The following is a 25,985-nucleotide window of genomic DNA, read 5'->3' as shown; positions in this document are numbered from 1 at the left end:
ATTGTGTGTGTACATAAAAATATATATCCTATGTTTACATAAAATTTCCTTCAGTGAAGTTATGATCAAATTCACATTCTTGTTTTGATCTGTTGGGAAAGAAAATATGTACCAGAGACAAAAGTTAATATCATTAACACAAACTACTGACAAACAGTTGGCATCCTGAAGAACTGTATTTTGGAAATACTACACCAAAGTTTCAGCTGTAATCTATAACAGTAACCAATATCGTGCTTCCTTTTTTCATAAATTTAACTTCTAGGGTCAACAGTGGGAAACTATATGCATACCAGAAGAAGATGTTAGGACCTACATAATTGAAGGTACTAGAGATTTTAATGTATTTCTTATTTTCAGAATGTTAAGGATAAGTATATTCAAAATCTCTATTTCTATTTCAGAAAAACTTTTTACTATTTTATTGGTGTTTTTTTAATGTTTGCAAAGCAAATACCAAATTTTTCAGAGTATACAACACACCAGAGTATAAGACGCACCAAGATTTTGAAGAGGCAAATTAAAAAAAAAGTTTTTGCACTCTGCAGACCTCCCAAAAACGGAGGTCAAATAAAGGGCATGAATAGCCTTTAGGAGGCTTGTAGAGTGCTCCTAGGGGCGTGGCCCTCCCCCCAAAAGAGCAAAAAACAGCCAGTTTTTCATTTAAAAAGGGCGTGTATAGCCTTTAGTAGGCTTATAGAGTGCTTCTGAGGGTTGCGGGGGAGGCCAAAATCGATTAAAAAACAGCCTGTTTTTCATTCATTTCTGCCCTTTCCAGCACCCAGGAGCACTCTGAAAGCCTCCTAAAGGCTATGCATGGCTATTTTGGTGAAGGGGGAAGGGTTTCGGGAGGCATAAAATGCTGTGTTCAATGTATAAGACGAACCCAGATTTTCAGCCTCTTTTTTGAGGAAAAAAGGTGTGTCTTATATTTTGAAAAATACGGTACGTTACTTCCAACAAACAATTATTTAATATTAAATAATATGTTTCATTTCTGTATAGAAAAAGAAAAAGAGAAATTGCTAATGGTACATCTAAACAACCCAATATCTGTTGGTGTCCAGGAAGGTGAGAAAATAATCTTGCATTTCGATTCTGCATTGGAAATTACAGATGCAGTAGGAAAAGTTTATGATGCAACAAAATGTCAGGTAATATCTTTTTTCTTTTTCTCTTGTGGAATAAAAATTACTAACCACTGTTTACTATTATGTTTATAGTTGACAATACTTGTCTGTATCTACGCGGTTGAAGATAGCATAATTTCAACAGTTATTGCCTGAATAATAATAACAACCATAAAATAAAGAAAGAATGAGATACCCCTTTGTTTACATTTTTAAAATCTATAATATTCCTGGGTTTTAAATTACCATGTCAGATAATAAGTCATAAATAGATAAATAAATTTATCATCTAGAAAGCCAGTTTGGTGTTCTTCTTAAAGCATCAGACTAGAAACTGGGAGATTGTGAGTTTTGGTCCTCCCTTAGGCACAAGGCCAGCTAGGTAATCTAAGATTTCACTTCTGAAATCTTTAAAAATAAAAATTGCAGGTAGTTGGCAAGAGTTGACACTGACTTACAATACAATACAATAGCAGAGATGGAAGGGACAATTAGAGGTCTTCTAGTCCAACTCCCTGCCTAGGCAAGAAACCCTATACCGTTCCAGACAAATGGCTATCCAACATTTTCTTAAAGACTTCCAGTGTTGGGGCATTCACAACTTCTGGAGGCAAGCTGTGCCACTGATTAATTGTTCTAACTGTCAGGAAGTTTCTCCTCAGTTCTAAGTTGCTTCTCTCCTTGATTAGTTTCCACCCATTGCTTCTTGTTCTACCCTCGGGTGCTTTGGAGAATAGCTTGACTCCCTCTTCTTTGTAACAGTCCCTGAGATACTGGAACACTGCTATCATGTCTCCCCTAGTCTTTCTTTTCATTAAACTAGACATACCCAATTCCTGCAACCGTTCTTCATATATTTTAGTCTCCAGTCCCCTAATCATCTTTGTTGCTCTTCTCTGCACTCTTTCTTGAGTCTCCACATCTTTTCTACATCGTGGTGACCAAAACTGAATGCAGTATTCCAAATGCCTTACCAAGGCCTTATAAAATGGTATTAACACTTCACGTGATCTTGATTCTATCCCTCTGTTTATGCAGCCTAGGACTGTGTTGGCTTTTTTGGCAGCTGCTGCACACGGATGGCTCATATTTAAATGGTTGTCCACTAGGAATCCAAAATCCTTCTCACAGTTACTACTATTGAGCAAGGTACTACCTACACTGTACCTGTGCATTTCGTTTTTCTTGCCTAAATGTAGAACCTTACTCTTTTCACCATTGAATTTCATTTTATTAGATAGTGCCCAATGTTCAAGTTTGTCAATATCCTTCTGTATCTTTAGCCTATCTTCTGGAGTGTTGGCTATTCCTGCTAGCTTGGTGTCATCTGCAAATTTGATGAGTTCCCCATTTATTCCCTCATCTAAATCATTGATGAAGATGTTGAAGAGTACTGGGCCTAAAACAGAGCCTTGGGGTACTCCACTGCATACTTCCCTCCATGTAGATGCAGTTCCATTGGGGACTACACGTTGAATGCGGTTGGTCAGCCAGTTATGAATCCATCTGGTGGTGATGCTGTTTAACCCACATTCTTCTACTTTATCTAGTAGTAGGTTATGGTCTACCTTATTAAAAGCCTTACTGAAGTCAAAGTAAACTATATCGACGGCATTCCTCTGGTCCACTTATTTTGTCACTTTGTCAAAGAATGCAATAAGATTAGTCTGGCATGACCTGTTTTTGACAAACCCATGTTGGCTTTTGGCTATTACTTTGTTTGCTGCTAGGTGTTTGCTAATTCATTGCTTGATTATCTTTTCCAGAATCTTTCCTGGTATTGAGGTCAGGCTGATAGGTCTGTAGTTTCCTGGATCTTTTTTTCCCTCTTTTTTGAAGATGGGAATCACATCAGCTCTTTTCCAGTCCTCTGGTAGTTTCCCGGTGCTCCAGGATCTCTGAAAGATATAGTTCAGTGGTTCTGAGATCTCGTCTGCTAGTTCCTTCAGAACCCTGGGGTGTAATCCATCCGGTCCTGGTGATTTGAACTCGCCTAGGGTAGACACGTGCTCACTTACTATTTTCTTCCCTATTTCAACTTGTGTTCCTAATCTGATTTTTGTGGTGCTGTTTTTGATAGGTTGGACTGTTTTATCCCTTTGCGTAAAGACAGATGCAAAAAATGACTTAAATAGTTCTGCTTTCTCCCTGTTGCTTGTCACCTTCTTGCCACTTTCTCCCAGCAATGGACCAATTGTTTCCTTAACTTTTTCCTTGCTTTTAACATGTTGGAAGGAGCTTTTTTTTGTCATTTTTTTACTTTTGTGGCAAGTCTTTCTTCATTGTGAGCCTTAGCTTTCCTCACTTCATCTTTACATGCTCAAGCTATTTGCTGATATTCTGCCTTAGTTATGTTCCCACCTTTCTACTTTTTATACTTATCTTTTTCGTCTTTCAATTTGTTAGAGAGTTCTCTATGCAGCCATGCTGGTTTGTTTTGGGAGCTGTTATTTTTCTTCTTCATTGGTATTGTGCTAGACTGATCTTTTGTAATCTCATTTTTCAAAATTTCCCAAGCTTCTTGGGTTGTTTTCCCCTTGAGGATTCTCATCCAGGGAATTTTTCCCAAGCTCTCTCTACGTTTATTGAAATTAGCTCTCTTGAAGTCCAAGACTCTAGTTTGACTTTGTTCTACTACTTGTGTTTGCATAATGTTGAATTCCAATATTGCATGGCCACTTGCCCCCAGGGGTCTTGTGGCTTCAACACCTTTTATCATTTCCTCTATGTTAGTGAGAATTAAGTCCAATATGGCTGATCCCCTTGTTCCCTTCTCTACTTCTTGGGAAACAAAGTTGTCTGCTAGGTTTGTTAGGAACCTGTTGGACTTCTACTTGGTGCAGAGTTTGTTTCCCAGTTGATGTCAGGGTAGTTAAAATCTCTCACTACTATTGTGGTGTGCTTCCTACATACCTTAGGTAGCTGACTAGCAAAAAGTTCATCTACTTCCACTGCTTGGTTGGGTGGCCTGTAATATAGACCTATGGCAATGTCATTCCCCCCCCCCCACCTTTAATATTGACCCAAATGCATTCAAGATAGTTCTCATCATTGTTGTGCTCTATTTCTGTAGAGAGGTAATTATTTCTTATATATAATGCAACTCCACCTCCTCTTTTATTTGGTCTATTTCTTTTAAATAATTTAAATCCTTCTAGCTGTATGTTCCATTTGTCGGTTTCATCCCACCAAGTTTCTGTAATGGCAACAATATTGTATCTGCCCTCTTTCACTTGAATTTCTAATTCACCCTGTTTATTCCTCATACTCTATGCATTGGTGTATAGACATTTGAGTCCATTTTGAATGACCCTGTGTTTACTGTCTACATACCCTGTGTTATGCCTGACTGCCTTTATTTTCTTGCCACTTGTATGATTCATGCATATGGTATGGCACTCACTATTAAATGCTTGGTTTTGCTTGACAGCGGGAGTGATAATCTTATCCACACAAACATCTATGTTACATGCACTGATAACCCTATGAATTTTAGATTGCTGGGGACAGAAATGTTCTGTATTAATTAATTCTCTGTCCCCGCTGTTCAGTTTAAATGTTTATCCAGAAAATCTGTGAATTTAATGCCAAGTAACTCAGTCCCTTTCTTGGATGGGCGCAAACCATCTCTTTTGTACAGTTTTTCATTGGACCAGCTGCAGACATCATGACTAATAAAACCAAAGCCTTCCCTTTCACACCACTCCTTTAGCCACACATTAAACTCTGCTACACGCTGGCCCTTCCCTTTTTGTTCCTTATATACTGGTAAAACCTCTGAAAAGATGAGCCTACAACCTATACTACTAAGTTCATACCCCAAGCTCTGGAAATCATTCTTCACAGAAAGTACATCTTTTGGGACAGATCATTTGTGTCAAGATGTATAATAGCATCAACATCACAGTCCTTACTTGCATTCTTGACTATTTTATTCTTGACTAGAATATGTGTCTTGTCTGTGCTGGCAGTAGCACCTGGCAGACACCTGACCTCTTTTAAAACCTCCATATCCTTTCCTAAATTTACATCCCTTATGATTGAATCACCAACCGGAAGGAGACTTCTCTTTTTGCATACCTTGCTCTTCTTGTGCGACTGATGTGTGATACCTGGTTCCCCATTTCGCCTTTCCGAAGTAAGTTCTTCATTTTGGACCATGATCCCCTGCTTATTTGAGTCATCATTATCACAACTACCTTGACCTGTCTCTTTAGTGTCCCCATTAGGGTCAGCAAGGGCGCTATATCTGTTATGCTGGGTCACAGCAAAAGCTTTGTGTTTATGGTCACAGCTCCCACCCTGCCAGATCCCACAGTTGTCCAGACTGCTCTTCTCCTGCAGGATCTTTGCGGTAGGGGGGGCTGATAGCGTGGCATCTCCATAGAGTGGAATGGCCGAATTGGACACCTAATTTCTGCTTGGAGAGCACAGATTAGAGATTATAGATAGGTGATCTGTCTATGTAGACTAGTAATTTGTTTACAAAGGGGACAGTATCCAAATTTGAAAAGAGTACTGCAAAAGACCGGTGCAAGACAGCTATTACATTGAACTAAACCGGTCATTTTGAAATAAATAAAATAACAATTTCAAGTGCACTAATCCAGAATGTATTATTACTATTTTGGTTTATGGAGGGCCACTACCTACTCCTCTTTGTCTCTTTGTCACTTAAAGGTGTGCATATGTGTGTACATGCACACATACACTCTTCACATCTAGTTGTTTTTTTAAAAAAAATACTGAATTTGCAGTGTTACTTTCAAGTAGGATGAAAATGGGCGTTGGTTACTCACCTGATACGCCCCTTCTCCAAATGGTGGAGACATCATCTAGACATGGGAATTCCAGCCAGTGTCCAATAGGACTGGGTCTATCAAATTGACAAGTCCCGCCCTCTGTGCTAGCCTCTCCAGCTTAGATGAAGGAAGAATAAAGGTAAACTGCTGTGTCAACTTCAGATAAAATATGTGATCTCTCCTTGTCAAGGCAAAAAACAAAGATTAGTCTGAACAAAACTCCCAGGGTAGGGCTGGATGATGTCTCCACCATTTGGAGAAGGGGCGTATCAGGTGAGTAACCAACGCCCATTATCCCAGTAGGTGGAGACATCATCCAGACATGGTACATACCAAAGCCTAATCTGTCCCATGGGAAGGAACAGAGTGAGGACTTTGTTGGGCCACCACCCGCTGCAATGCTCGCCCTCCGAAGATCTGCCAACGCATATCTGTCTAGCCTGTAGTGGCAGATGAATGTTGTCCACATGACTGCCCTGCAGATCTCCTCCAAGGAGGGCTGAGATGACCAGGCAGCTGAAGTGACAGCGCTGCAGGTGAGTGTGCTGTGATTTGTTGTGGAACCGGAATAGATAGAGCGATGTAGGCTCTGGAAATCGCTGAGAAGCCCAATGTCCAATATCTGTAGAAGAAGTCTTGGACCCCTTCTTACCTCCAGGTTGGAAACGTACAAAGAGAGCCTCTGAATGTCAGAATTGTGACATGTGCCTGATGTATATGCAAGGTCCGAAGCACATCGAGGCAGTGCCATTTGCGTTCTAGGCTATGTAATGGTTTGGGACAAAAGTCAGGAAGCACTAATTCTTGTGCTCTATGAAATACTGAATTTACCTTAGGTATGAAAGTAGGGTCCAGGCGGAGGACGACTCTGTCAGGATGAAATATGCATAGGTCCTGTCTGGTAGACAATGCTGCTAGTTCAGACACCTGCCTGGCTGTAGTGACTGCAACAAGAAACACAACCTTGATTGTTAGATGGCACAAAGATGCTGAATGTAGAGGCTCAAACAGAGGCCCTGTTAAGGCATCCAAGACCTTGGCAATATCCCAAGAAGGAAACCTATGTATAGAGGAGGCATGAGATTGGTAGCGCCTCTAAGAAATAGACGAATAAGAGCCTGATGTGAGAGTGGCTTGGAAGCCTCGATGGACAGAACTGAGGACAATGCTACCACCTGACAACATAGCGTATTCGGGGACAGTCCCTTGTCAAGTCCCAGCTGAAGGAACTGAAGTATATTAGGCATGGAGGCCTGCAAAGGCGAAGTTCGTTGTAGCTGACACCAGGAAGAGAATTGAGTCCAAGTGGCATCGTAAATGCAATTAGTGGACGCATGCCTGGCTGCCTGGATCGTTCGTATAACCTCAAGTGATAGATTAGCTGCTGTCAAGGCCTCCCGCTCAATCTCCAAGCGGTGAGACGAAGCCAGGCTAGAGCGGGGTGTCTGAGGGAGCCTTGTAGAAGAAGAGAGTGGAATTGAGAAAGCTGCCACTGAGAGCCCACTGATAGATTGATCAAATCCGCGAACCAAGGCCTGCGGGGCCAGTGGGGTGCTATAAGAATCAGTTCTACTTCCTCGATCAGCATCTTTCAGATGATGCGCTGAATCAGTGGAATTGGAGGGAACCCATACAAAAGACCCCGAGGCCAACTGCACTTGAGAGCATCGGTTCCCTCTGCCCCCCATAGTCGCATAGCGCGTGAAGTACCTGAGGAGTTGATGGTTGTTCTGCATCGCAAACAGATCCAGAATTGGGAGACCGTACCTCTCCATGAGTTGTTGGAAGATCTTGTGATGCAGGCTCCACTCCGCTAGGTTGATGTTCATGCGGCTGAGGCTGTCCGCCTGCCGATTGTGAATGCCCAAGATATGTTCTAAGCGAAGGAATAGTAGCACGGAGGGCGCAACTTGTCAATTTGGTAGACCCAGTCCTAGTGGACACTGGCTGGAATACCCATGTCTGGATGATGTCTCCACCTACTGGGAGAATGAAAGAATCGAAAAAATATTTTATAAATGTTTGCAATCTGGAGGATTTGTTTCTCAATGAAAGAGAAAGCAACAAAACGAATGAATCACCTTTTTATCGTAACATGACATGTAAATAAAAGTAAACTAAGCTAGAAAGAATATGACCTTTTTATGTAATGCCTTCCTTTTTTTTGCCTATATATTGCTTCAGGGGTTTACAAGGAAGAATACTGTGTCAGTTGCAAAAACAATGGTACATGTAGTTTTTGATGAAAGTGGATCACAGGTAAATATTTCAATTACGACGATAAATATTTTAATACATGTGTTTAATCTGGGCAATACATATGGAATGCAAATTTTGAAGCTACAGATGATATACAATAGATTTTATTATTTTTGTCAACGTGCCTTTCATAAAAACCTCCTCCTAATTTAAAAAATCAATCCTGCCCCTATTCAGCAAACAATTGGATCCCAATATATAGGATCTCTCTATTAGAAGAGTGAAGTTAATTTTTAACAATTTGAATTTACAGGATGATTAATCTGAACCATAATACTTTATTATTATTATTAACATTATTATACTAATGTAATGAAATTAATGGAGAATTTTGTTTAAAAGTGAACGTATAGCATTTGCAGCTTTGTTAGAATAAAAGGAGAGGCGTACCATGAAAGCTGATGGGAGGTTTATGTAGCCCACTTACCCCCTTCCTTCTTCTCTCTTTGCTGCCATCTGGTCAATCAATTGAACAGTTGAACACTCATCCCATAGTTTCCTCATCTAAATAAATTCATACCATTATAAGTACCGTGGGGGATGGGGAGTGGGGCTGTATTGCATGGGATAACCAGAGTAAGGGATCACTACTTAGTATCCTTAAAATTTTACAGATAAGTATAATCTTTATTGTACTTAAATACAACAACATTGGAACAAGGCTAAGGTTTCAAAAGATCAACTATTTTATAATATAAATGTCCTCATTGCTGGCTGGAGTTTAGCCTTATTTGAAAGCATAGTAATAATGGGATTTTTTAAATGTTTGAAATGACTAGGTTCTTATACCGGAAAGTCAGATATCACCTTTGAAAGAGAAAGAATGTAAATTACAGGAAGAAAAAAACAGTTTCTCCTCTCAACATCAATCAGGCCGAGATCAACATCCTCGGGCCGAGATCAATCTAAGTAAAAAATCCATTGAGATGGACTTCCAAACAAGTCAATCCAAGGTAGTTTAAGCTTTCAAATAGAAAAGAAGAATTCTAGTTTTGTTATATTTGATTAAATGGTTGAATGATAGGTTAAATTATGCTTCTCATTTTATTTCAAGACCACCCCTGGTAAAAGGAAAATGTCTGAGGCATCAATGATTGTGTCGTCAACTTCCAGGTTTTCTGGGCAGAGTCCATTTCCCTTAATTAGTACTTGTAAGTTAAATGACATATTGTATTGTGCCTTCATTCAGTATGTTGTTAATGCATTTTATTATTTTTAGAAAATGTTCCTCTATCATCATGGGTCAATAGCTATCATTAGCCTCTAGAAATCATGTTAGTGAGTTTGTGTGTTGAGGTCAAGTTGACTTCATAAAATCACTTCAAGTTTTGTAATTATTTTTTTTTACTCTACGATTCCCTGTACATTAGCATGAGTATCATAAGTAGTGTCATTAATGGCCTAGTGAGTTGATAGATTGTGTTCCCATTTTTCAGTGGAAACGAAATAGCCCGGAAACATTTACCTGATAGGCTGAGATGAATCATTTTACTGTCCTTCTTCTCCAGCCCTAGGCTTGACAAAAATTTTATATGTAACAGGAGACTAGTTTGTGGTGGCTCTGATAAAGAAATAGAGAATTGGAATTCCATGGAAATAGTATGAGTTTAGGGAGTTCCATAATCCCTAAAAGGGAATATTTCCTCCTGTGTGCTATGGAAACAGAATTCTGGATAAGCACTAGAAGTGGTGAAAACGTCCCAGCTATTCGAATATGGATTCATTTATTGCCTCACAGCAGATAAAGGGAGCTGGCAGGGGAGTTCCTAAATGTCATACAGCCATCAAGAGACAAAAGAAAATCACAGTCAAGCAGCATTTCTAGAAATCAAGTTCTGTGGAAACAATTTTACTCTGGGTTTTTCTTATGTTAATACCCAATTTACTAGCAATGATAGATTCTGGAGAAGAGCCGCACCCTATGTTTTAATGCAAACATCAAGAGTGCATTTTGTTTACATCCATATTGTTTTATAACCTTCCTCTGTTGGGTGCAGTATCTTCACCTAACCCATCTTAACTTCCATTGACATGTAGCATTTGGTTTATCAGAATCTTGTATGGGTTCTTAAAAGGCAGGATCTCAGGGTGATGAATATTGGTTAATCCACTATAAAACTGAAGGACGCCTTGAGCAATTCTTTTCCACGAAACGGCGAATTCAATTTACTGTAATTTTCGTGGAAATGTCACAAAGCAGTACAGGTTGCATTGAAAGAAATGAACTATGGGTTCCTTCCCAGCAACTCCACGAAAAGGGAAGATTAAAACCCCTCTTCAGATGATGAGCTTAGTGGAAAGTAATGAAGTTTTCTCAGTACCTGAGACAAGCGCTATGAAGGCTGGCCGAGAAGATAATTGTGCACCTCTACTTTCTGCAACCAAGGCTCTTAATAGGAATACTTCTCTTGAGAAGGTAACTACTTTAGATTTGTACAACAAATTTAAATCTGAAAAATACATAGATATTTTCTAACCTCCAAAGTTTGGTTAAAAGGTACACATTTCCCCAAAGAGTAATTGAAAAAAAAATAGAGTTAATGAAGTACACACGGCAGTTGAGAAATTCTGTATTTGAAGTACAATATGTTTGATAATAATAATCCAATTTGGTAAAGGAAATTGGAAAAATTAATCATTAAAAAAGAGAATAAGTGAAAGAAACAACAGTGAAGTAGAATAATTGCAAGAAGAGAAAGAACAAGCTTTATATGGAAAAAATAGAGGACAGTTTAATCTTCCAACAGATTGCTTGGAAAGTAACATAAGAAGATGTCAAAGATGCTTGGAAAAATAGTTCAATAAAAGAGGGCCATAGATATGTGAAATATTATTAGAAAATATTAAATTCACTTTTAATCAGGGATATGTTTTTTGTATCCTGTACTTAACTAATTGGTATAGAAAATGATATAAATAAATATGCATTTTAATAATATTTGTGATTTATTATGTATACATATAGCAAATTCCAGCTGAAAAAATGAAAAAAATGATCCACAGTGAGGAAGATCTAGATATCAGTGGAAAGCAAAATTTAGGTAAATTGCTCAATATATTTCAATAGACATCCTTTTAAATAGTTTTCATGTTGTTCTAGCAAATCTTAAGATTGCATTTCATGTCTAATTTAATATATATGTTTCACATAGATGAGTTAAGTGATATTGTTCCTGATTCCCAACCACCAGTATATAAAAGTGACAAATCATTGTAAGTACTACAAATAATTATAGATAAGAAATATATATGCTAATATGCCTAATTTGAACAACACATTCTGCTCTAATTTCATGTTGGTAGAGATTTTCTACATATATACTTCAGGAATGCAACTAGTTACATTTTACCTGATTTCTCAACAAATATCTACATGGCAGTGACGTGCGGTGAGGTTTATGGCTGGTGAGGCTGGTGACATCATCAGAAAGGTGGGGAATGGGACCACATGTGCAGGAGGCTGAGGCTGCCTCCCATTCCCCGCCTTCCTGAGTCAACATGAAGGGGACCGCGGAGCGCGAGCTGCACGTATGCAGGAGGCTGAGGCTGCCTCAGCCTCCTGAATACATGGTCCCATTCCCTGCCTTCCTGAGTCAACATGAAGGGGATCGCAGAGCGCAAGCCGGCGGAGCGCGCTCCGCGGTCCCCTTCAGGAAGGCAGGGAATCGGACCATGTGTGCCTTTTCCCCTTTCCCTTTTTTTTTCTTTTCATGATGAGAGCGATGAGGCTCTGCCTCCCCTGCCTCCCCTGACTGCACGTCCCTGCTACATGGACACTAGAAAGGAGGGGTTTTCAGCATTGTAGTTGTTCTTGTATAGGATTAGAAAATATTATTTGCCAAATTTTTATCATCACTTCTTTATTTCTTGTTTTAGAGACAGTACATTAATATATTATTATGACACAAAGTTTATTGAACTCTGAACCTCAGATTTCGACCCTGGAAACTTGCACAGCCAACCTATTGCAGCAGTTTTTGCCAATCAAATAAATTCTTATCAGGAAGGATTTGTTATCATCAGGGACCATGAAGGCCTGTCTTTTCTGTTTCTACCCCTTTCCTTGGCCAAAAGGTTGCATTGAGTCATATTAGTATCAATGCTACTAGCATTCAGGGAAGTTTTTAATGCTTGATTGTTGGTCTCTTCCATAAGTAAGCAATTCTTGTTGCTATGACTGTTTTTTCACCATGCACTGATTCAATGGAAAGTTTGTTTGGCATGGTTACCTTTATATTTGCATCTCTGGATGCCATGATATTGCAGACAGCACCTTCAGCCAATCATTGCTCAGCTCAAGCTAGATAATAGTTGAACACCAATAATGCAAGCAAATCAGTACCAACTGTCTTCACTTCAAACCTGCAGAATGTCATGTTCACTACTTGTCTAACTGAAAGGGCACTGAGAATACTAGCGGCTTTATTCACTTCCTCCAAAGCAAAGAAACAAAAAGATTCTAGCTTTCTTTTCTCCAAAAACAAGCACGGAGTTCAGGTGTCTTCTACAGGTGTATCTCTTATTCATTTGTCTGTTGAATTAGAAAAATCATTATTCTTGATAGCATACTATTAGGATGATTGGAAGGAAGGTTGAGTTTTAGAATATTTACAAAACGCGGAAAGGCAACATTGTATACAGATCAGTATTGAACTGATTAGTCAGTAATTTGAATGTAAAAATATGATAAACAGTAGCTTGGTATTCAGAATAGTTACAATTTATTTTGATTGAAAAAACCCCAGAAAACTGAATATTAAGAAATGCGAATTAGCATGGCAATAAATATTGGGAAAACTGTAATTAACTCCCCTCCACCTTTGTATGGGGAAATACATTTGGATTCATATAAGCAGCCAAATGCTGCAAATAGTTGCACAATTTGGCTAATATTTTTTAAACAGAATGCATTTTATATTTGAAATAATCACATAAATCAAATTATGAACATATTAAAAAGTGGCTAAAATATGTATGTTTTTTTTTAGATTGCCTGGCCTTTCAAACAATTTTGTTGCTGAAATTAAAACTCAGAAAAAAACAAAGTGCTGGATACCTGAAACAATAATAACTCAATGTCAGAAGATTACTGCGTCAGAAAGTATAGTATATCAAGGTTACGTCTTTATATAAAAAGTCATATCAAAAATATTAGTTTTTTTCATAATTATCCAAATAAAGAATTTAGAAAAAATAGTTACCTTTAAACTGTGGTTGTGTGTGTCTTGGTATATGTGTGTTTGTGTATCTGTTGGTTATCTTCTAATAGCAGAAAAGAAGCAGATATGTGGGGAAAAAGCAGATATCTCTTGAAAGGGGTAACCGTTTTTGACCCATTGTCAGTTAGGACTCTAATATGAGTATCCAATCCATTGTGTTCATGATTGTCCATATTTCTCCCACTCAGTTTCTCCTGCCTGAGGCACAATGTCATGTAGAGGACAAACATTTTAGGCCTTAATATAAAAAAGTTAAAAGTCAACACTTAAGCAAAGGAGATCATCCCCTCTCCTCCACAGTCAGTCTGGGAGTGTTTACTCTCGATATCCAAGCTTCCAGCAACCACCAGCATGATTTAATAACAGAAGCATTTATTTCACCTCAATGGAAGAATTGTTTCTTTCTGCCAGTTGCGAAAAGGTTTTTCTCCTTTCTCCCTCTTTCCCATTAAGAGCCATTTATTTCTTTTCCTTGCCTCCTCTCCATTTCTCCATCTAGTTCTGTTCTCCACTTTAGCTTTGTGTCCTTCCCCTCATCCCACCTGCATCCTCTTTTCCTCTTTACTATTTTTATTTGATATGCACTTAATATCTAAGTGTGGGACAAAACCTATTTTCCCTCCTTAACATACTTGTGAGGTAGGTTGAGTTGACAGGAGGTGAATGGTTTGCATGCACCCATAGCTTAGGATAGATCTCAGGATCTTCTCCTTCTCCTCCTCCTCCTCCCTCTGAAAACAGGAAGTATGGCCTGTGAATGAGAGACACAGTGGTATGCAGATAGAGGATCAATTAATTTCTAAGATTGAATTCCCTTTTTACAGGCAATTAATTTTAAGTAATAGTTATTAATACAACTAATATTTATTTATTTATCCTAGAATTGTCCTTTTAAGAATGTAGCTTCAAACCAATAGCTATATATACAAACAGGCATACAAATGTGAAATACGTGCAAACATATTGGAGGAAATCTCTAGAAGTGGTTTTACCTGGAGTTGGCAGCCCTAAGTTGATAAGCTGTGTAATTTTTGTGTCTGTAAAAACTTGCAATTCTGAGTTGATTTCCTTTTGAATAAGTATGGTAATTTATAACACTTTACTTAATTTTAAACTTTTGCTTTTGTTTTCTATTAGCTGCTAATCTAAGTGACAGAGCTGCTAAGCAAAGAGCTTTTGCTTCAATATTTGCAATGACTTCTTCCGAGTTAAGAAATAAACAGCATTGCAGTGGCAAAATCATAGAGGAGCAACACAGCAAAACCAATAAAATACCAGATTCACAAACCAATGTTAAGCATTTAGATGAGAAAATACCAAAAAGTAAAAGCAGAAAGAGTGTTTTCAACACATCTGAAATATCACTTCCTGCTACCAAAAAGAATAATAGTTCTCTAGCAACTTCAAGGCACTCTAAATCAATCTCTGAAATGAATGATCATGATATTAGATTGAATATATCACCTCCTGCAAAAGAGACTGCTAATAAGAAAACTGAGCAAATAAATTATGAGAAGGTAAACAACCTCAGCATTGCTTTTCTAGTTATATACTAAATCAAAATAGTGATTGCTTTTAGTTTATTAACTATTTCTCATATTATTCATACATTTGGTAACCCTAATTAGCAAACAACCAAGAACAGAAAGCATTAAGGACGCCACCGTATTGATTTTTTTTCTTTCTTTTTTTCAGAAAACAAAATCAAAAGATGTGATTGAAGCAGCAGAAATGTTAATAAGTAAAATCAGCAAAAGATATAAAGAAAAGGATGGTATAAAAAATACAGCAAAATTGTATCAGTCATTTTCTGATAGGAGGTATTGTATATATATTTTCTTTTTATGTAATTGAAATGTAAATAGATACTGCATGTTAAAAAGTAAATAGTTTTGCAACAGATCTATTTTTATCTTTTTTAGTTTTCTTAATGTAGTTTTTTTACATTTTCTTAAGTTTATCTTTTATCTCTTTAAAATTTTTCTAATATTATCATGAAACAGAACAAAATTTTTAGTGATTTTGTATTTTTTCCCAGTCTTTCACTTTTTGTGTTATTAATTACATTACATTTATTTATTTTATTTATTAAATTTACATGCCATCCATTTTACAGATTAGGTGATTCTTTTACATAAGAGTAATACAGTTATACGGTTATATTTCAGTTATGAATAATGTCACATTTTTTAAAACAAATGTTAATTATCATGGAATTAATTCGCCCCGAGTCCCTGGGGGGAGAGGGGGCGACTAAGAAGTCAAATTAAAATAAATTAAATAAATCATATTTTGAAGTTTAAAGATTTGGAGCTGTTTCACTCTCTGTTGCCTGAAAATACTAATAAAATATACTGAAAGTAATCAAATGCAAAATGGAATTAATTTTATAAAAATAAATGATCTCAACATCTTTACTACCATTAACATCTAAAAATTAAAAATATAAAATTGCTTATGGCAATACTATACACTACTGTATTGAAAATAGCGACTTATGATTGGTCCTAGCACTTCCAACTATTGCAGCATCCCTATGGTCACATGATCAAATTGGGGTGCTTGGCAGGCATTCATAACAGTTGCAGCATCCTGGGTCACATGATCGTAATTTGTGAACTTCCCACAGGGCTTTTGACAAGCAAAGTCAGTAGGGGAAGCTGGATTTGCTTGACAGCTGGTCACAAAATGGTTATAAAATGAGGCACAACTCACTTAACAATTCTGTTACTTAGCAGAAGAAGTTCCAGTTCAAATTGTGGTTGTAAGTTGATGGCTCTCTATATTAGTTCACAGATTTCTTTTCCCCAGTGGTACCCTAGTAAAAGCACCTGAAATGGTGCCTGAGCAAAAAGCTGTGAGGGCTCTTTGCTCTAGGACAGCCTGAAGCTCGTACTGGAGTACTAGAGCAGGGGTGTCAAACTCAAGGCCCAGGACCTGGATCCGCCTGCAGGGTACTTAGATCTGGCTCACGGGGCCACCCTGGAAACAGCGAAGGACTGGCCTGCGATGCTTCTGCCAGTGAAAATGGGTTCCTGAGCTCTGTTTTTGGCTGCCATGCCCTCCCGCGTGTGGCTCTCCCGAGCTCCGTTTTCACTGGCAGAGGGTTGCAGGAGGCCATGGCAGCCTAAAATGGAGCACGTTTTCATTGGCAGAGTGCTCAGGCCAACACAAGCATCCCCGACACGAGTGATGTCGAGCTGGCCACACACCCCTCAGGTCAAACATAACCCTGATGCAGTCCTCAATGAAACCAAGTTTGACACCCCTGCACAAGAGCCATTGGAGAGCCAAAGTTGGCCAATCCAAAGCACCTCCAAGCATAGACTACAGTTCACCATTTCATAGTCTATAAAAGTTCATTCATGCCATAATATGTGCCTAGAAGCTTTTCTTATTTTTTTACGCAACAAACTAGCGTGGCTGTTCTTGAAACCTTTTCAAGGAATGTATTTCATTGTTTAATTATATTACTTAAGATTGCTATTTAAATACAACTTTATTTCCAAATGAAGATTTCTAGCTTGGTATTGATTTCTATTCCATCCATTTTTCTTACAGCATGTCGTTAAATAAAATTGATAGCGATGATAAGGTATTTTTCCCTTTACAAATTTGTCTGAAAATTGTTTTAGTTATTTGTTTTTAGGCATGGTGGATTAAATATATTTGAACTTTGAACCAAATAAATGGTTTTGTTCAGTGGTGGGATTCAAAAAATGTTTTACTACTGGTTCTGTGAGCGTGGCTTTGTGGGCATGGTGTGGCTTTGTGGCAGGGGAAGGATACTGCAAAATCCCCATTCCCTCCCCACCCCATTAATGTGCTTTCCAGCTCCGTTCTCCTGTTCAGGGCAACAAAAGGTCAGCTGGGAGGCAGCAGGAGAGGGGCCAGCCTATTTCCCAGTTCTCCAAACTACTCAAAATTTCTGCTATTGCTTCTCCAGAACCCCTCAGAACTGGCTGAATGCCACTTCTGGTTTGGTTTCACGAGTGGCATTTATAGTGGTATTTTTTTCAAGTTTTGTAATTGAACTGATCATATATCTCAACCTTGGCATCTTTACAATATATGGATTCAACTCTCAGAATTCTGGTTGGTGAATGCTGGCTGGAAAATTCTGGGAGTTGAAGTACACACATTTTAAAGTTCCCAAGGTTGGAAAATGCCACTCTAGGCTGCTCTTTAATGTTGTATTACTGGGCTGCTCAGAAATTCAGAAGTTGCTGGCATGTCTCTCTCTCTCTCTACCTCCCACCCCCACCCCCCTTCTTTCTCATACACATACACACCAAACAATTCATAATAAAGAGTAATGAATGATATTACATTAAGTGATTTAAATTTATAATTAAATAAATGAAAAACCTGCATAATTGCAATTTTTTTTTCAAAATGTCATTAGGAGATAGTTCCAAGTCACACAAGGTCTGCAAACTTCAGAGAATGCTCTTGTGTGGCCTTGCAACCTCTGAAAAGAGCAGGAAAGTATGCCCTGATCTCACATCAGAGGTGGGTTGCGCATGATTTGGCCTGGATCGGGCAAAGTGGCGGTGGCGGGAAGCTCAGCCCATCCGCCCAGACACTTTTGCGCATGTGCAGAAACATTGCATGTGAACAAGCACGAGCGAACTGGTAGAACCGGGATTTGCAACCCACCTCTGTCTCACATGCTTTTGCATGTCTCCAGAGGCCTTTTAGAGGGCCCTCCTAGCAGGGCCCCCTCATGGGACTTCCAGAGGGACTGGAGGTCTGGCATATCACCAAAAATGAAATGCCATGTCACCAGTGATACGCATGCCATAAGTTCACCATCACCAACTTAGACTGAATGGGATGAGGCGGAGCTGGGAGGAAAGCAGGAGCTGAACCCATGACCCAACATAAGAAGACTCCTCACAGCTCAATAACTGCCAAAACAGAACTTTGCCATGGGAGACTCAGAGTTCAGGAATCACCTTTATGTGCAAGGAAAAACATCATCCGCAAAAAAACAACCACCCACCACTAATTGCTTTGCACTTATCATAATCTGTTACTTTATGTTGCTAAATAAGTAAGGTGTTAGCTCTTACAGAAAAGCTGCTAGAAGAATGTTTTTGTTTTAAAACTAAGCATTAGGAAAACCTCAGAGTGGAGATGTACTGATTGTGAACGTGAACAGATTTAACTGCTCCCTTTGCTCTTTATTGTTTAACTGAGTGATCCAGAAGTTTTATTTAAACAAATTGGAAAAAAAAACTCAGGAAAAAGGGGTAGAGCATTGGCCCGTTATGCATCACCTTACTTTTTTATGCCTAGAAAAAAAGACAGAATAGAAGGACTGGAAATTTCAGAACTATACCACACAACAATACTAATGAACAATTTGTGTAAGTAAACAGTAATCTAATACAAATCTAGCCATTTGAGAGATGAAAAGAAAACACTAAACAAAGTTTTATCTCCTTTGATAGGGATGATGTCTATGACTTTAATCAAAGTGGATTTGATGAACCTACAATAAAGCTTGGAGTAAGAAAATTATAGCATATTAATATGTCAATAATTATATTCAACAATATTACTTATTTGGAATTTATGCTTCTTATTAATTCATTCCAAAATACAGTTTGATTCTATAGCAGTTTCACCCTTCTCTTGGCTTATGTTAAAATTGTACTCTGCTGTAGTTACCCAACTATGCTACTGGTATTTCTTAATAAAAGAAGGAAAGAATAGACATAGTTATTAGAATTGATCATCTCCATGTCATATGCAGTTTACCTTATTAATAGTAAGGATATTTCTGGTTATTTTGGTGCATTTTTGTCAGTGTTATCACAAGCTTAGGCAAGTCCAATTTTACTTGAGCATGTTCACGCTGTTGCATGCAAGCTAAGAACACAAGCCTAGAGATTTGCAAATCAACGTTAAATGAACTCAACTTTACTGGAGAGGCTAGAAAAGTGTTTCTCAACCTTGATAATTTAAGATGTGTGGGCTTCAATGCCCAGAATTAGCTAGCAAAGTCCACCAAGGTTGAAAAACATAGGGCTAGATAGCAATTTAAGAATGCTGGACCACTGACCAGGAAATTGGGCTAGATCTTCTGTACATATAGTCCTTAATTTACTATCATTCATTTAGTGACAGTTCAAAGTTACAAGAGCACTGAAAAAAACGACTTACAACTGGGCTCCTTGCACTTAAGACTCTAACACCATCCCCACCATCATATGATCAAAATTCAGGCACTTGACAACCTGCCTGTATTAATAACGGTTGCAACATCCTGCAGTCACATAATTGCCATTTGTGACCTTCTCAGCCAGCTTCCCAACAAACAAACTCAATAGGGGAAGCTGGATTCGCTTAACAACCGCAATGATTCATTAACAACCATGGCAAAAAATATATAACTGAGTGTGACTCACTTTAACAATTGCCTTGCTTTGCAGTAGAAATTCTGGCCCCGATTGTGATCATAAGTTGAGGACTGCTTGTAATAACTTTGCTGATCTTTGCGTTCTATTGTTTCTTGTATCCCACCATTAGAAAATACTGACACACTAAGATACATTAATTTTGAAATTGCAATCAATATTAAAAACGTACATATTGTCATGCTCAGAGAGCAATAAAAGCAAATTGTATTTGTAAAGAAAATAAAGTTTTTAAAACAATATGTGATATTTAGGTCATTTTAAATAAGTACTAATTATCTTTTGTAAAAAAAAGTCTTTATAAAAATTACAGATATACAATTCTAAAAATGTATACAATTTTCATTGAAAATGAAATATAAGATACACACACACACACACACACACACACACAGATACATATATATATGATGTATGGAATTAATATGAGTAGATGAAAGATATGTAAAATTGGACATAGATATAGATATATAAAGGTATATATGTACAGATAAAAGAAGTATAATGGATATTTAAAGATGTAGAAATGTTGCAAAGATGATATGAATGTTTATTAAAAATAGAAAAATGAAAAATTCCTAGTGTCCCCCTACTGCAGTTTTCAGAACATATTTTGTAAGAAACTTTGACCTAGGGGTATCTAGGAGTGAAAAAAGAGGTGTCTGTTAAAGCATCATTCTTTCTGCACATAAATTTCTATTGAAAATTGTGAGGATGCTTCATATCATAGTTTTGCATGCCAGACAATTTTAGATTACAATAAACTGTCTTTAAGTATAAAAAAAATCATTGAAAAAATAGGAAGAATGATTTGTTTACTTGACAAGCATTTACAAATAGGCAGTAAAACCAGCTACAAATGGAACTGTAACGCTTGTGCTTTTTATTTAGGTCCAGGAATTACATCGTATTAGTTTAGAAGCTACTGATGTACTCCCAAAGAAAATGTAAGTATATTGTCTATCAGCAAAAAAAACTTGTAAATAAGAGTTATTATAATAAAATTAGATAATGGCAATATTCTAAATACATGCTTTACGTTGGTTTAGTAAAGGAAAAAATGTGTAGATGATATGTGGTAGGTGCTTTAGCTGTGGAAAGTGGTTGCTTTCCACTTATGCAAGTAAATAAAAAAATAATCCAAATGAACCATTTATTTCCATTCTAATTACTACAATAAGAATGTTTTTTATTTGTTTTAGAGCTCAGAAAAATGAAACAACAAGTATAACCCAAAAGAAGCAGGAAAAGAAGGTATTTTAAAAAAGGAACATAATTTTAGTAAAAGTTGTATTTTGTAAAGTACAAGGATGTTTGCAATATTTATAGCTCAGGTGTAGGACAAAGGTAAAAGGTTCATTCTCCGAGCTTGTGGATTGGTTTCCGATGATCACAAGACCCATCACAAGACTCACTGATGACTCAGCTGATCCATCAGAAGACCCTCACTTGGCAGACACACACCTGAAGCCAGTGGTGGGTTCCTACCAGTTTGGACTGGTTTGACCAAACTGGTAGTAGTTTAGCGGCCTGGATTGCTGGAACCGGCTTTGACCCAGGCCTGCCACGCCCCTGAACTGGTTCACCTATGTCGCCACTATCTTGTTTTTTGCTTCTGTGCATGCACAGAACAATTTTTATTGTACTGCGCATGCGCACATCAAGCATGCGTGGCGCACCCACAAATGAACCGGCAGTAGTGACTACCGGAACCCACCCCTGCCTGAAGCCCTTATAAACAGAACACTGACATCCCCTAAACTCCACTGAAAATGTTACCTACCCTGGTAATGAAATGTTCAGAAACCAACCCACAAGCTGGGAGAACGAACCTTTATCCTCACAAGGATGTTTATTTATAGTAATAGTTCTCCTTAGTTGCTATTATGTATATTTAGTATGATTGCTAGGTTGGATTGTGTTTTTAATGCTATGTTATATGTTGCTGTTGCAAGATGAAGAGAAGGTGGCATGAGGAGAGGAAATACCACAATTTTACAACGTGAAACTGCAAAATAAAATCTTGAGGTTTTTTTTACTGCCTTTTAAATTTTTTATTCAGTTGAATCTTACTTGCTTTCATTTAAAATACTATATATCAGGGATGTTAAATCTGTGCTGTGTTAAATCTCCTTGATAGTAACTAGACAAATCATACAGTTAATTAGATTAATAGAATTGTGTTTAGTAAGATCTCAATTATAATTAATTTACATAAATTTAATACTGGTTTTTACAGATTCCAAGTAGAATATGCTAATGAAAATTTAAGTCTTTGAAGAACTTGTATCTTTGACATTTGAGACAATGCATCAGCTTGAATTTGTTAGCAGATTAAGATCTAGATTTTCATTTATATGCATGATATGGGATAGGTTATAATATTTTAACAGATCATTCAATTAATCAGTAATTGCTTCTAAAATATACTGGTAGATAAAATGGCCTGGTATTTTGTTTTTTGGCCATATCTGATCAGAACAAGTGTTTTGCAGTTCTAAAAAAGAATAAAAGTTATTTTAAAATAAAACAAATACTTATTTTTCAAAGAAAATTATTATTTTTGTTCCATAGGGCAGGACAAATAGAAACTACAAGCATCTTTTTAGTGACACAGACACCGAATATAGAGGTGATGATACCAACACTGATATTAGCTGGTTAAGGGAATCAAATAGAAAGCCCAAACCTCAGCTCGTAAATTACGGCAGAGCCAGAAAACCAAGGAAGTTCAAAACTCTGGAACCAGGCAAGATGTTTATTTATTACAAAGCCTATAAATCAGATTATTTTTCTGTAATTAAAATGCGGTTCTCTTGGGGCCAATTCATATATTGGTATTTAAATGAATTCTAGAATCTTGGTAGGAAACGCTCCCTCAAGTTTCCAAGCAGGAGATTTGCTAGGCAGAATACAATCCAACTAATGTTCATCCTTATACAACACACTCATACACAATTGATAATATTAGCTTTTGGTATAGGTCAAACACTGTTATCTTCTTGCAATTATCCATGTCTGGTTGGATTTTTAATAAAAAATAGACCTAGAAATTGTTGGATTTAAACGAAATAGAACAGCTTTATATTTGCCTGCTAAATACATACTCAAAAGTAAAATCTGCTAAATTTAGTGATATTCACAAGGAGGATTAAATTATTAATAAATTAAATTATTTATTAGTATTATACATACATACAAACACAAGGTTTTTTGTTGTTGTCAGATTTTCAGTTTATTGTGCATAAAGCAGCTCTGATTCATTTCTGGAATTGGATATTCTATTTCTTCTTGTCATTTCTGATCAGAATACATGCTTCCTTTTCCCTAAAAGCATAAAAGTACTTTTAAAATATGGCTTATTTTTCAAATTGCATTTTAAAAAGAATCTTCTATAATTCCTAATCCTTTTGCGAACTTTTTCTGCTTTGCTTTTTGTTCTTACTCTTGCAAATGCACAGAACTAGAGATATGTACGTATGTACTGTATATGTCCCAAAACATCCCTACTCTTATACTGAGGCTACACTTTGCTTCTGAGTAGAGCACACTTTGCATACCTAAATTACATTCTAGCGGACTACATTCCAATAAAAAAACATTAAAACATTTTATCTTAAGTGTATTTTTACATGTCACTTGATTTTTGCATCTTGCTATTTTATTTACCAACCAATAACTACTTCGATGTCATTGAGAAACATGGTAAATATTTCACATATATATATAAAATATTTTCTCTAGCTCCGGTGCTTGTCCTGAAGGCACAGTTAGAGAAATTGGACGTTCCAAGATTGCATGTAGGCCTTGAGCAACTTTTTGCAGCTTCCAGCTTTCTCCTCCAATCACAGCCACCAAAAATGCCTGGCCTCCTTTTTGCCACAGGAAGAACACACATTCAAATAAAATCAAGCAACCCCCCTCCCCTCATTGAGCTTTCATTTATTTTAAATAAGAAAATATGAGTAGTTATAATTGGGTAGAAGTGATCCTTCCGATCTATTTTTATTTTATTTTATTTACTTTTATTTACTTGTTTATTAATTCTTTCAATTTATATCTTTCAGCAGCAGCTCTAGGAAGCCACCACAGCTTAAAAAAAGACTAAATATAGGCAATAAATAACAGTAATCTCTTACGCTAGTGGCCTTCCAGTTACACCCATTATTCTTCAACCATCTTTGTATAATTGTGGATTGATTGTGTAATTCTAAACTCTATTTAAAATGCCTTGGTAATTTCTTTATTGCGATGATCAGAAGCAGTGAAAATTGAATGATAATTGTTTTGATCCTTGTAGTAGGATATAATTAATCTTGGGCTTGTTTGGTCATTAATTTTGAATTTTCAGATAAATTATCGATATCACCAGGGATGAGGGAAATATCTCCACCACCAAAAAGCAGAAATAATAAGGTAACTCTTTCAATTGTTCTTGTTTACAAGCATTGGAACTTTTTTTTCACACAGAAAGTTAAATGATCAGATTGTTTTTTTAAGATAGACTGTTCAATCTGCTCAGCAGATTGGAATGAAATAAGTCAATCTTAGAGTTTTTGTTCAATCTTTCTACTCTGCTATTCTTGTCTTGATGGATTGTCTTTTGTTTTCTAATGTGGTAAATTAACATTTTGAAGCCTATTGTATTAAGGTGGTAGGGATGATTATATTTCTTATGAGGTTATACAGTTAGTCCTCGACTTCCAACCTCAATTGGGCCCCAAATTTCTGTTGTTAAGCGAAACATTTGTTAAGTGAGTTTTACTATCTTTCTTGTTCCAGTTCTTAAGCAAATCACTGCAGTTGTTAGGTTAGTAATACAGGTGCTAAGTGAATCAGGCTTTTCCATTGACTTTGTGTGTTAGAAGGGTGCAAAAGATATGACCCTAGGACAGTGGTCAGCAAGCCGCGGCTCGCAAGCCACATGTGGCTCTTTACACATTTTAATGTGGCTTTTCTGTGTGCCGGGCGCCCGCTCCCCTCCCTCCTCTCGGGCACTTCAAAACAAGCGCCCCTTTCCCTTTTTTCTTTTCGATCCACAATGATTAGGGAGGATCCTGAAGTCGGGCGGGGACGAGAAGCGAGGAGGCAGAAAAAGAAACGGAATCCAAGCCCGCTGCAGGAGACGATGTGTGTGTGTGTGTGTGTGTGTGTGTGTGTGTGTATCAGCTTCCCAATCGCCGGCCTCGATTTCCCTGGCGCAAACCACACAGCGTGGTAAACAAGCAATTAGCCGAGGCGTCCCACCAGGGCCGAAAAGAGCCATTCTGCTGGATTTATCCTCGCAATAAACGCGCAAGCGGCCCCCAGACGGCAACCGGCGCTCGCCTCTTGTCAGGGACCGTCGCGGTCCCACTCCGCTCGTCACGGGGAAGCTGCCGCAGGGCCCCGCACCGCATGGGCTGCTGCCACCCCTGTCATCAATCCCGCCCCGCGTCTGGGATGGCAGGAGATATAAAGGCGCTGCCAGGAGAAGGGGAAGCAGGTCGGGTGGGGAGCAGGGAGGCAAGAGGAGCGGGGCCTCCACCATGGACGCTTCCCGCCTTTTGCTAGCGCTGGCCTTGCTTCTCTCGGGCAGCCTGAGGTCGGTCCGGAGTCTCGAGGAGGCGCTCGGCTCCCAAGAACTCTTGGCCGAAGAACCCAATGGCTACCCGGAGATGTTTTTAGACTGGATGGTAAGTTGCCCTCCGAGGAAGCAGGGGACTGCTTCGGCCTTCCGTCAGCTTCCCGCCTTTCCACGTGGGAAAGTTTTAGCCGCAGGCGGATGTGGCTTGGGAGTCCGCGGCAAAGCTGCCTTTCCTTCTCCAAACTTTACACCGGGTGCCTATGGAGATTCTCAGTCATCCAGCTCATGGTGCTTTTTCAAGAGGCAACTGGACTTTCTGGATTTTTTTAAAGACGTTTTGCTTCTGGTGCTAGAAGCTTCTTTAGAGCTGCATCTCTGACCTGGATGACTGACTCTCCATAGACATTTTAGCTTAGACAGAGTGCACAGTTGCCCTCCCGCTCCCACCACATTTCATCTTTACCACAACCTTGCAAGGTGGGTGAAGGAGAGAGAAAGTACCCTGAACTGGAGCAGAGGAAAGCTTTGCTATAGATGTGCCGAGTCCCACTACCCATCACTATAGCCAGGCTGCCCCGACCTAT

General features: G+C 38.1%; 1 protein-coding gene across 1 annotated transcript in view; it reads left to right on the top strand.

The window, feature by feature from the left end:
- SYCP2 (synaptonemal complex protein 2) overlaps positions 1-25,985 on the top strand; it is a 62,787-nt gene that overhangs the window by 20,412 nt on the left and 16,390 nt on the right. Inside the window, exons 15-33 of the mRNA XM_081949185.1 lie at positions 266-326; positions 1,006-1,154; positions 8,117-8,191; positions 8,971-9,144; positions 9,246-9,342; positions 10,435-10,607; positions 11,157-11,232; positions 11,344-11,404; positions 13,180-13,307; positions 14,548-14,927; positions 15,106-15,230; positions 16,972-17,005; positions 18,712-18,782; positions 18,867-18,924; positions 20,727-20,782; positions 21,038-21,089; positions 22,410-22,631; positions 23,170-23,176; positions 24,187-24,251. Coding sequence (XP_081805311.1) covers positions 266-326; positions 1,006-1,154; positions 8,117-8,191; positions 8,971-9,144; positions 9,246-9,342; positions 10,435-10,607; positions 11,157-11,232; positions 11,344-11,404; positions 13,180-13,307; positions 14,548-14,927; positions 15,106-15,230; positions 16,972-17,005; positions 18,712-18,782; positions 18,867-18,924; positions 20,727-20,782; positions 21,038-21,089; positions 22,410-22,631; positions 23,170-23,176; positions 24,187-24,251 — 2,064 coding nt within the window. The remainder of the gene's footprint in view (positions 1-265; positions 327-1,005; positions 1,155-8,116; positions 8,192-8,970; positions 9,145-9,245; positions 9,343-10,434; positions 10,608-11,156; positions 11,233-11,343; positions 11,405-13,179; positions 13,308-14,547; positions 14,928-15,105; positions 15,231-16,971; positions 17,006-18,711; positions 18,783-18,866; positions 18,925-20,726; positions 20,783-21,037; positions 21,090-22,409; positions 22,632-23,169; positions 23,177-24,186; positions 24,252-25,985) is intronic.

This window comes from Natrix helvetica (genome assembly GCF_964273705.1).
Source record: "Natrix helvetica genome assembly, chromosome: 3".
NCBI classification, from domain to species: Eukaryota; Metazoa; Chordata; class Lepidosauria; order Squamata; family Natricidae; genus Natrix; species Natrix helvetica.
The sequence above is the reverse complement of the archived record's forward strand: the minus strand, read 5'-3'. Positions and strand labels throughout refer to the sequence as shown.